Below are 12,488 nucleotides of genomic sequence, written 5' to 3' on the forward strand. Positions count from 1 at the left end.
AGAAATCCCAGTCCCTGCACTGGAAACCCGCCTCTATTCCCATAGAAATCCCTGACCCACAGAACCTCGTGTGCCTCTATGCCTGCAGAAATCCCAGTCCCTGCACTGGAAACCCGCCTCTATTCCCATAGAAATCCCAGTCCCTGCACTGGAAACCCGCCTCTATTCCTGCAGAAATCCCAGTCCCTGCACTGGAAACCTGCCTCTATTCCTGCAGAAATCCCAGTCCCTGCACTGGAAACCCACTGTGCTCCCATATGGGCTATGGCTAATCCTTTCAGCGTTGCATTTGTAAACTGCAGGATTTCCTAACTGTCCGCACAGCTAAAGCTCTCAGCATTTCATTTGTCCTCTGCACTGGCTTGACCCCATCCCAGCCCTTCACACCAGAGCCCTGAAGCTCTCGCGACACCCGCTCCAGCTCACTCGCACCGCAGTTATTGCTGAAATGGTTCATGTGCAAAGCATGCCTATGCCTAGGGAATGGCTGCATGGAAACTAGTTAGAGGGCTCATGGCTACAAGTCAGGGATGTGCAAGGGCCTGTAGGGTTGGGGCCCAACAGGTTTGCCTGTTTGTGGCAGGCTGTGAATATTGCTGTTGTGTCCAAACTCTATATCGAGGGTGTCAGATCCAACCAACTGTGTCACCTGGCACATGAGGCTCCCAGAGGACAAGGGAATCTGGGAGCAGGTTGAGTGGGGACGGGGCTGACTGCCAAAACCCAGGTGCAGAATCCTGTTTGGGGATGTGTCAGCAGCAAGGGGCAAGTGACAGCTGAGTTAGCCACCACTTGCTGTTACTGCTGCATCTGGATCTGGACACACACACACACCCGCTGGATCTGGGGACAGACATACACACAGACTGCCCCTCCCAGTGGCTCTGGACACACACACACACTCATACCCCAATGATCATTAGTGAGATCATTATAAAAATAATGTCCCCACATCTATATGCAAGGAATCATGCAAACACACAGACCCAAGAATCCTTGTTGTGAATACAGGAAAGTTGCACAAATGTTCCTATCATAAACAACTCCACTGAATTATTGATAAGGAAAGGAGACCTGGGTGTGAAACGTTGATGGTTCCAGGATCAGTGGAGTTTTAAGAATGTTATACAAACGTACAATAAAAGCATCTCTTCCCCCTCCCCCGAATGAAGACAAAAGGAATGACTGATGCCTCTTTAAAAGGTGGATGCACTTCTTTATTTAAAGAAACATTATGCACTTTATGCTACTATTAGCATTAGTTCCAGCTAGATCCTCGAATTATACAATATGATATATTGCTGAAGGGCTATTCCATATGATTAGCCCACATCTGCATTGTAAAATTACAAATTAAGTACAATTACATGCCCAGCTATGATTGTGGCTCTGCTCATGTGCATGCACTGTTTGTGCCTACTAAATACATTAGGCACATGAGTGGATGTGGTTTTTTGTCCATGCATGCTCATTACCCAGCTTTTTACATGCATATAAATGAACAGTAATGTTTCTAAAACTGATTTAGAAATATCCACAGCATTTTAAATGGAAATTATTTCATTATCACTTAACCTGTCATTTTAAATGTCTTTTCAATGTTAAGGTAAGGTGTGCTTTGGTTGGTTTGTTCGTTTGCTTTGGTTTGCTTTTTGTTTTCCATTTCTAGGAACAACAATACTATAAAAAAAATAAAAATAGATTGGAAGAATCACTTTGCGTGATTTGCAAGTGACCCTTTTGTTAATCCAGCCCAGCCTGTTACTGGCTTTTTTGGCAACAAGATATTGGCTCATATTCACATTGCTGACCTGCTATAAGTCCTAGGTCCTTTTCTGCAGTACTGCAGCCTAGGAAATCATTCCCCAGTCTGTACTTGTGCATGCAATTATTCTGTCCCAAGAACTGGACTTTGCAGTTGTCCTTGTTGAATCTCATCTGACTGACTGTGGACTATTTCTCCAGGTTATCCAGGGCACTCTGGATCCTAGCCCTACTCTCCAGAGCGTCTGCAAGTCTACACAATTTGCTATCATCCACAAATTTGTTAAGTGTACACTCAGCCTCTTCCTCCAAATCATTAATGACGATATTACAAAATATCAGGTGCTGGACAAACCCCTGGGGACCTCCACTCAATACCTTGTCCCAAGTGAACATTGAACCATTGACGACTACTCATTGAGTATGATGTACTATCATACCATACTTTAATCTTGTCTGTATTTCCTTATCTTACTAATGAGAACGTCATGGGAAGTCCACACCCTACCCCACCCATCCACTGCCTCTATTCACAGAGTTTTCAGTGTTGTCATAGAAAGAAATCAAGTTAGACAGGCAAAATTTGCTCTTGATGAATCCATGCTGGCTGTTCTTGATCACCTTGTTTTCCAGGTGCTTAGAAGTAAACTCCTCCATGATCTGCTCCATTATCAAAACTCATCTGTTAGTTTAAACATTTTAGGAGAGAGTCAGAATTTGTTAATTTGAAGACCAGTAAATCCAGAACCCAGATTCATCACAATGGTTCAGGATCAAAACTCAGAGAACATCTGATTGAATGGTGGTACCACAAGCAATTTTTGTTCTGAAGTATGTAAATAGGCAGTACTGGGTGGATTTAGCAAATGCAGGCTATATGAATGAGCCATCCTGATCTTCCTTGAAAATCATAAGCAGGATTTCAAAATCAATATAAGGTGCACTACATCGGCAGTGCAAGCATTCTTTTGCAGGAATGGCTGTATCCTAATAAATAATCTTACTGCTGGGTCCCGCATAAAGTGAAATTTGTCTAGCAGTGCCTTTGTGTGTCAGTCCTACAGGGCACACCAAAACTATGATATAACCTGGAAGCTAAGCATGCTGAAAGAGATAAGTCATTTCTCAGACTACATCATATCATCAAAACATCTAAAATAGATTATGGCATGAATGCAACCAGATAACAAAGGCCAAGCTCTTATATCAAGGGTAGATTGCTGCTGTAAATAGAATATAATTAAAGACATTTCCCAAGCTTTACCCTATGTCTTTCCTTACGTGTGTTCTTCATCCTTCGCAAGCAAACATGACCACATCCAGCAGCGGCAGGGGGGGGGAGAAGAAAGAAAGGAAGTGGGAAAGAAAAAGGGATGGAGAAAAGAGAAAGGGAGAAAGAGAGGGAAAAAAAAAAAAAGAAGAGAGGGGAAAGTTGTGGGGGGAAGGGGTGGAGGCTAGGTCACGTGGGCACGTAGGTGACTTATAAGCCTGATGTTTGCCCTGAACTGTCTGCTGCAACAGGGGTAGGAGAGCAATGAGGACTGGACACTAGAGGTCCTTGCTTTCCTGGTCACACGCTTCCTCACTGCTTCTGTGCCGCTGCTCAAAGGCCAGTGCTCCACTCTGGACCGATGACCTCCAGGATGGACGGTCATAAGTGATTTGCTCCCACGACTCCGAGTTGATGCCAAAACTTTTTAGGAACCCTTTTGGGGTGTCCTTGTAGCACTTCTTTGGTGCACCTCAAAAGCATACTCCATTTGACAGTTCACCATAGACAATTTTCTTTGGCAGGCTAGTATCGGGCATTCTTGAAAGGTGGCTGGCCCATCTTAGCTGTGCCAATTTCAGTAGGGGGTGGATACTGGGAAGAGCTGATCTTCCGAAACACCTCAGTGTGTGGAATCTTGTCCTGCCACTTGATCTTCAGTATCTTTTGCACACAGCACAGGTGGAAGTGGTTTAGTCCCTTGGCATGATGCTGGTAGACGGTCCAGGTTTCACAGGCTTAAAGGAGGGTCGGGAGAAGGATGGCTTTGTAAACCTTCAGTTTCATTGACATTCTGATGCCCCTGTGGTCCCAGACCGACTTACGGAGTCTGCTTTTGCTAGCCTTGTGTTGACTTTGTTATCGACGTGGACAGCATGGAAGAGTGTGCTGCCTAGATAGGCAAACTTGTTGACCATCGACAGTTGTTGGCCTTTAACTGAGACATGTGGCTCCTGGGGTGCTGTGCCAGGTGCAGGTTGAAACATCACTTCGGTCTTCTTCTTCCCTTATATACATATGGTGAAAGAGTCCTCTTTTAAGACCGAGGGAAATGTACATGAAATGTACAGCTCTGGTGAACTAACCTATACAAATGTCATTAATTAAGAGATTTTCTTCATTGTTCTTGTCAGAAATTATCTGCAGACTAGTCTAATTTCATGCTCTTGTACAATGAAATAGTTCAAGCATAGTGGGTGTCTCCTCTAGAAAGGTAACAAATGCATGGGTCTGAGAGAAGAATGGAGAAATTAGCAAGGAATTGCATAAAGCAAATCATACTGAAAAGGGGAGGGTGGGGAATAGGTATGGAAAAGGAGTGACTAACAGTAAACTAATACCACTGACATCACAACAACCCAGATGCCTGGAATAAAACTGATATAGCATTCAATGAAGTAAAATGATTGCGACTTAAAGGGATCACTCATTTAATGAATATCAGTTCTGAATAGCTAAGAGACACGTGACAATGGTATACAAAAGTGAAGAGAAGGGAGGACTCATCCAACCCTTTGTGCACTTACTCAAGAGCCAGTCAAAATGTGCCTGTGACCCCAGCCCTGTTCGTGTAATGTTGAAAGGCTGAGTTGCAGTGCAGGCTGATGGAGGTCAGGCACAGATGACTCTGTGCATGCATAAAGCAAGTATAAGCGTAGGTGTGCTCACCCATGCACGCACACTCACACTGATCCTGAAGCCAGCTGGGGCTTGATTTGACATAGACAAGCTTAGAGAAGCACTGAGGCTGCCCTCAGTTGTGCTGGACACCAAGCATGGTGATTACGCCCAAATAAATCTTTTATCCACAGCTACTGGCAGGCATCACTTCTGACTTCATCCTCACCATCTTTCTGACTGCTCTTGTTCAGAGAAAAAGAAACTGAATGGTGAGTACTCTGCCCTTGTAACCAGTTTGACAGAGCTCATGGGATACAACAGAAATAGTAAAGATATAGCTATCAATGATGCACTCTGTTACTTGTCTTGTTGGTAGCTGTAAGTCCAGCCAAACCTAAGTTGTGCACACAAGAAACCTATGATTCTTGGGTATTGTTGTGCTCTGGCCATCGCGCCTCACTCTCAACCAGCCCTGTGACATTCCCTTGGCGTGAGGGAGTCACGGGGAACAAAGAGTCAACACCACTGGTTCTTATATCAACACTCCTTTTGCTTCATGCTGGGACCAGGAAAGCACTGGATAAGGGATGCCCTGCTAATATTTACTATTCTTGAAGTTTGAAATTGCTTTTTGAAGAGCTGCTTTAATGGGTCTTTCCTCTCCATAGTCCCCTTACTCCTGGCCCAGCAGTTTGTCTCTTGTGCCTGCCCTCTGTTTTCCCCAGCGTTTCCTTTGCGCTGTTTCTGCTCTTGTGCATTTTTCAGCCAGCAGGCATCTGCATAGTTTTCACTTGACCAAATACTGTAAAAACACTCAAGAAAAAACAAGTGTTGCTGCCTGTTGCTGCAGAGCTCATCTCTGTAATGATCTGTAAATAAAGATGTCCCCACCGCTGCGCCCTGTAACAAACATGACACTAACTTACTGAACAAAGAGCACAGCTTCTTCACTACGTTCTAATAGATGACCTGCAGTGATGAAATATGGAGGAGTTTAATACCAGGGCAGCTGTTCAACTTTGCTTATTCCCAAGACAGGAAACATAACCTGCTGGAAAATTAGCATCTGTGGGACTTTTACCATCAGATTTAATTTACTGATGATGGCAGTGATAGGAGAGGCCTGAAGTAGAGTGGATGAGGTCTCTTTCAAAACAGCTACCAACAAGACAAGTAACAGAGTGCATCATTGATAGCTAGACAAGGTTCCTTGGGTGAATTTGATATCTTTTATTAGACCAACCCAAATCATTGATAGCTATATCTTTACTATTTCTGTCGTGTCCCATGACTTCTGTCAAACTGGTTACAAGGGCAGAGTACTCACCATACAGTTTCTTTTTCTCTGAACAAGAGCAGTCAGAAAGATGGTGAGGATGAAGTCAGAAGTGATGCCTGCCAGTAGCTGTGGATAAAAGATTTATTTGCAAGTAATCACCATGCTTGGTGTCCAGCCAAAGCAAATGACTGGTAGAGCTAGACAAACAGTTCACATCAAACATCCAAATCTGTGCAATATTACAGGGTTCATTACAAACACAAAAACAAAGACCAGGACATTCATAATGGAACTTGTGCTGATTTATGGTTAATTTAGTGCATTAGAATTCAAAAACAAGGAGTACAGGCATCAATATTAGTGTTAATTTTATTATCATCATCATTATTATTATAACTATTATGATGATTATTTATTATCACTATTAGTGTTATTATTGGTAATAATAATAATAGGAATAGTAATAATAATAATAACAATATTCTGCATTTCTGTAGCCCTTAGAAATTCCAGTCCATGGACTGGAAACCCACTGTCCTCACATATAGGTTATGTCTAAGTCTGGCAAATCCTTTCAGCATTGCATTTGTAAGCTACAGGACTTGCTAACTATCCATGCAGCTAAAACTCTCAGCATTTCATTTTTTCTATGCAAACCTTCCTCCATTTGTATTCACACAGAAGATCATATTGCTCGACATTCCCTTTGACTTTCTCTTTACCACCTTCTGCTGGCTCCTTCTTTACTATTGCATTATAGATCTGATACTTGGCCTCACTTGCAAGGACATTCACAGCTTGCCTCCACTCACACTAACATCTTTCATTCCTCTTGAAAGGCTGAGGAGCCCCATTTCAAACCAGCTTCTAATGCCAGCATTCATCACCCCCCATTAAATTTCCAAACAAGCACCATTGTGCTTTCTCCCATACCATACCTTGCACTTGGCAAGGAATCCCCACATGCATCCCCAGGGCTATCTTATTTTTCTCCTTCAAGTCCCTCCTTCACACACTACTCTGCCACGATGCCCATACAATGCGTGACAACAGCTCAGCTGTTGAGCCAAGACTGCAGGCGCTGAGCTGACTGATATTGTCTCATTGCTGCCTTGTATTCCCTGTCTGTCTGTATCTCGCTGTTGTCTTTGTTTACATTGTAGGCTATTTAGGACAGGGCTGTCATTTTTGTTCTGCATTTGTACAGCACCAAGCACAGTAGAGTCCTTGTCTCTGACAGGGGCTTCTAGGCACTTCTTCTTTTTCTTCTTCTCATGCCCTGGCCAAGATTGCTGATGACAGGTATTTAGCAGAATTCACCGATTCATTAAAATCTGACAGGGCTGCAATGCTAGCGCTTCTGCTATGGCCATTATGACAGCTGGAACTCTAGGAGGATATAAATAACAACTACACCACGATTGTGCAGTTTTAGGAACAGGGTAGGCAAAGATTTGTATGGGATAGCATGGATAAGGACAATCTTGCCTCAAGCAGGGAGTTGAAGTGGGTGACCTACAGAAGTCCCTTCCAGCCTTATTTTTCTATGGTTCTGTGATTCACTACTACCACCACCACCAGGGATGAGTTTGGCACGTGTCTGTAAACCTTACCTGCTCTTTAGAAACACTGGCATACAGCCTACCTTTGTGATTGTGTTTCAGGTATATTCAGTATGCAGATTGTATCTGTAAAAGGTATCTGTATCATATGCTTCTCCTTAAAGGAGTCCTGTCGAATCACAGAGATTTATTTCCAGGTACCATGTAAACCCATGCTACGCAAACCTCAATATCTATGTCAAGAAAAACAACTGGGGAAAGAACACCGAAAGCTCATATGATCGATTTCTTCCAAGGGGAGAAGCCCAAGATAAATTACACTCTTCAGGACTTAAAAGAGCTCTCTCTAAGGACTGCATGAGCTTAATCAAGATGCAGCTACCTTCATATTCGTTGTGAATACAGCATGAAAAGAGTGTAGAAGGGAAAACAAAGATGTGCAAACATGTGTACGGGGGTGGGGGGAGCAGCTCTGCCATACCTAATGGGGACTTGGAATCCTGCTTTGCACTAACTGCATTTCATGCTTATCACAGGAAAATTGACATTTTAAAGATATGCTCTTGACTGCTATTTTCATGCCAATATCTTTGTTCAGGTTATATCTGAACTGATGAAAGGAATTTCAATTAAGGGCAAAATCCTCTCCTTACTATATTGAGATGCACAGAGTGAGGGAAGAGGGAAAATGGAGCAGAACTAGCTCTATAGAGAGTTCTTAAAGCATCTTGCTGACACAGGACAAGATACTTAAGGAATGCCTGGGGCGCTGTATTCTGCAGCATCGCTTCCTGTGCCTTTAAACAGGAGCAGAATGCGTTGACCTCAGTACCTACTGCTTAAGGCCACATATCATACAAGCAGGGGGCTAACCACTTAATAAACACTAGTCTGGCAGTGCAGTTGCTCCCCTGGCTTTGTGCTGAAGGAAATGGCAATCCACGGTCATTCAAGGATGGCAGGAGAGGGTATTTGAATATCTTGCTACAAAAGGCTGGGTTTTACCTTGTCAGTAAGTGATGTTATGGGAAAAGAAAGGAGACTGGAAATCGCAAGGTTGGGTTGAGAAGCACTGGGGCAAAATGGGGTAAGACAATTGAGAAATAAACAGATACTAAGGAAGAAGAGACAAGAGAGATTGCACAGTGAAGACTACAGTCCCTTTTAGGTATGGCACAGGATGCAGGATAAATAAGCTTGCACTGTCCTGCACACTGCTCTGGTGAGGCTTCTTCTGGTAACAAACCAGCTAATTTAGTACTAGGTGGAGTACATCGCCACTACAAAGCCACTGTTTCTGTCACTGTATTGGAGACGTGCCTTTAGTTGTCGGCTGTTCAGTTGGGCAGCTGCCAGGGGCGGCTGATTTATCAGAGAGTCAGAAATGTTTAGCATAGTTTGCACTTGCATAAAAATACTGAAGGAAAAAAAATTCTTCTGTTAGACATGCCTGGTAGATCTCAACTGCAATATTCAAATCTTTCTCTTGTGCAGAACCGCCAAGTCCCACGTGTGCCAAAAGAACAAAATGAGGAGAATGGGTTGTTCCGTTGCTCAGAAACGTGGAAGTAGCAAGCATCTGTCACATTGTTTTATGAGAAAATCAAAACCATTCCTCCCGCTTCCTAGAAGACAGAGTAAATTTATGTTTCACTTCAACATCAAATCACCTCCAGGAGGTTTTTAAGGTCAGTGGAGATAAGCGGAGGTTCAGGCTTCCGTTCATAAGTTACAGTCCTCCAATGTAAACAGAAAAGTGCATTTAGGCTTATGCAAACTACTGTCTATCAAGATTCAACAAAGCTTCACCAACATGTGTGGGAACTGTTAAGCACCCATTTAAAAACTAAAGTCAGACTTCATACCCAAACTTTGGGCCAAATGATGATATTGGTGTGAACCTATTGCCGCCAGCTCAAATTTTACTAGGCAGGGAACAATGTATACCAAGAAAAAGAGTTGTGTTTAGTTTTTAATTAGAAGAAATTCCTTCCCAATTAACACAAGTCCAGTTTTCTCAAAAGCAACTTACCTTTGGGCTAAGTCCCATGCTAGAGTCCTCAACCTGGTGTAAAACTGAAACTCCAAGCCCCTAACCCATCTGTCCCCCCCTTCCACAGCTGGGTTTCCTCCCTGTCCCCCAGCCCCAGCCTTTCATTCTGGCAGCTGCATGAATTGCTCCAGTAGGAAAGAGGTGCCAAGAGCTGCCATCGCCGCCAGGCTAGCTCTCCATCCTTATGAGACTCTAGGGAAACCCATTAGTGAACACATCTATAGGGCTAAATTGATTTAAAAGAAAAGAAATAGGCTGCTCCAAAAAGAACTGCTGAGAGAAATGTCTCCCAGGCTTCAGAGGTAAGACAGACTGGGGAAGACTGGAGAGCAGGGAGCCATTCAACAACAGCTTGGCGCCAGTGGGAGAAGCAGCTGCAGGAGCAGTACAGAAATGCTGAATTATTCTCCCCTCGCCCAGTGGCAGCAGGAGTGGCAAGTGCTGTCAATAGTGCCCCATGACTTCCCCACTCAGACCATTTCACTTCAAGGGGAACATTTTGCAGCAAGTTCTGAACAACTGGGAGCACGTTTTAGACTGGAAGTCATCGTACTGGTTTGCTTGTTTATCAGTGCACTTTACATAGGGCCTAATTCTGAGATTCGTGTCCAGGGACTGGACACGTGACACATTTACAGCAGCAGCATTTACATCCATTTTTATATTGATGTAAATAATCCCAGGAGCTACATCGGACAGAAGTGCAGCTGCCTAGAGGCAATAGGCTGAAAGGAAGCATATTACAGTGATATGATGGCAGTTGGTGGCAGAGTAGTAGATAAGGTGTCCTTGCCTCTTAGCTGTGGACACATGACACTTTTACAGGTGCAATTTACCTCTGCTTTTTCCTGGAGGAATTCTACATCAGATTCAGGTACGTTCCCGTGGTGATGTCTGTCAACCCCTTTTTTATACCGCTGTAAAAGCTAATTACATACTACAAACAAATCATGTGTCCAAGTCTTTGCTCCAGAGAGATTTACTGGAATAACAGTCTCCAGTTTTGGTCCCCAGTGTCTGGAAGAACATATACATACTCAGTGCACGCAAAGTTGCAAAGAAACACAGCACCGCAAGGGCCAGGGTTCAGGTCAGCTCTGTCCTTTTATGAAGCACTTGATATCCTCCTTATTCAACCCCCCACCTCTGTGTACACAGTTCACATCAGCATGGCTGTCTGCTAGCCCAGAAGGCTGAACCAAGCTTTCCACTGATCCCAGTATGCTGCTTATAGGCAATCTGCAGGTGTCACTGTTGAACGGCAAAAGTGCCAACCCTCCTTAACTTGCACCCCAGGAGCTGATTGTTTATAACTGAAAACTGATGGCAAAAATGAGCCTTGCAGTCCTCTAAGGGACTGAAACACATCTATTCTTTTTGACTCATATCAACAAAAAACCCCACCAAACACATTTTACTTACCAGCCTATAGGGAAGTGGTGGGGAAAGGGCTCTTTTTTTTCTTTTTTGCTGAACATGCTGTGCAGCATTTGCTTTTGGATGTGAGGTAATTGAGGGGAAACGTGCTTACGTAAAAGAGCAGTTTTGGAACAGAACAGAAAGTTGCACAGACTTATCCTGGACCTTGCAAGGCCCCAAGTCCTGTCTGGAATAAAACTTGCAGTTGTATGGAACTCTTTAAACTGAACTATCAGTAACTCGGAAGTTCTCCACGCTTTGGTTGACATCAAAATTTGGAGAGACTTTGCTCAACCCTTTCCTGGTTTCTCTTTTGCATAGAGGTAAAGGCCAGCTAAGTGCTGTTAGGATATTCCAGTAAGTACTGTTTAAGGCTCTTGCAGTTTGCTTATATTAAAGAAAAATCTCTGCCATCATTAACATTATGTCTTTTAGGCCAAGGTTGCTCAACTCCTGCTCCACGCCCCGCTTCTTCATCTAGCCCATGGGGCTCCCCATGGGTCCCTGAGCAATACGTCAGATGTGCAAGACCCACAGCTGGGCAGAGGCAGTACAGGGCCCTAAAGCTGAATACTAGCATGTGGGGCTGGGCAGAAGTGGTATGGGGCTCTGGGGCCTGACCCAGTGCTCAGGGCTGAGCAGAAGCGGTGTGGGGCCCTAAAGCTTGATTATGGCATGTGGGGCCTGGTAGAAATGGTGTGGGTCCCTGGGGCCTGACTGCAGCATGCAGGACTGGGCAGAGGCAGCGTAGGGCCCCAGAACCCAATCCTGGCATGTTGGGCTGGGTGAAGGCAGTCTGGGGCCCTGGAGCCTGATCCAGGTGTGTGGCGCTAGGTGGGGGCAGCGTGGGGCCCCAGTGCCCAGTTCTGGCCTGCAGGGCCAGGCAGAGGCAGTGCGAAGCTCTGGGGCTTGTTCCTGGTGCGCGGAGGTCCCAATCACAGCACGCAGGGGCTGGCTGAGGCTACATGGGCCTTAATTGGGCACCTGGGCTCCAATCAGCCCCGCATAATTCATGTGGCCTGTGGGCCAAAATGTTGAGCATTGCTGTTTTCAACTACTTGCAGATGAGCCACTAGAGGATGAGCTATTTCACAAAGACTTGAACATGCCTGACATCCTATGCTATAGAGGACAGTAATGATAACTACATATTAGCCAGTGCAAGAATGCCCTTTCAGATTCAGCTTCAACCGATTTGGGGGATAGTGATTCGATTTGGTGATTTGAATCACTGTCCCAAATCAATTTGGCTGAATCTGATTCAGAGATTCGGCTGCTGCCAAATTTCTGAATCTCCGAATTACCCAGGTTCATCCCCCGCCTTCTCTCCCAGCCCAGCAATGGTTGCTCTGCATGCCCCAGCTCCCGGGACGTGGAAAAAAAAAAAGCCCCAACTCACCAGGTGCTGCCCCTCGCTGCATGGGGGGCTCTGAATGAGCCCCCGAACCCCTCCCTGCTTCCCCAGTCCCCCCCTCCCCAGCTCCAGCCCTTTAAGAATAAAAAAACCCAAGAAAACCCCCA

General features: G+C 44.7%; 1 protein-coding gene across 1 annotated transcript in view; it reads right to left on the reverse strand.

Moving 5' to 3' along the window:
* ABHD17C (abhydrolase domain containing 17C) overlaps nucleotides 1-3,951 on the reverse strand; it is a 61,928-nt gene extending 57,977 nt beyond the window's left edge. Inside the window, exon 1 of the mRNA XM_025215243.1 lies at nucleotides 3,859-3,951. Coding sequence (XP_025071028.1) covers nucleotides 3,859-3,951 — 93 coding nt within the window. The remainder of the gene's footprint in view (nucleotides 1-3,858) is intronic.
* Between the last annotated feature and the right edge of the window lie 8,537 nt (nucleotides 3,952-12,488).

Source organism: Alligator sinensis, unplaced genomic scaffold (genome assembly GCF_000455745.1).
Source record: "Alligator sinensis unplaced genomic scaffold, ASM45574v1 scaffold1318_3, whole genome shotgun sequence".
Classification (NCBI taxonomy): Eukaryota; Metazoa; Chordata; order Crocodylia; family Alligatoridae; genus Alligator; species Alligator sinensis.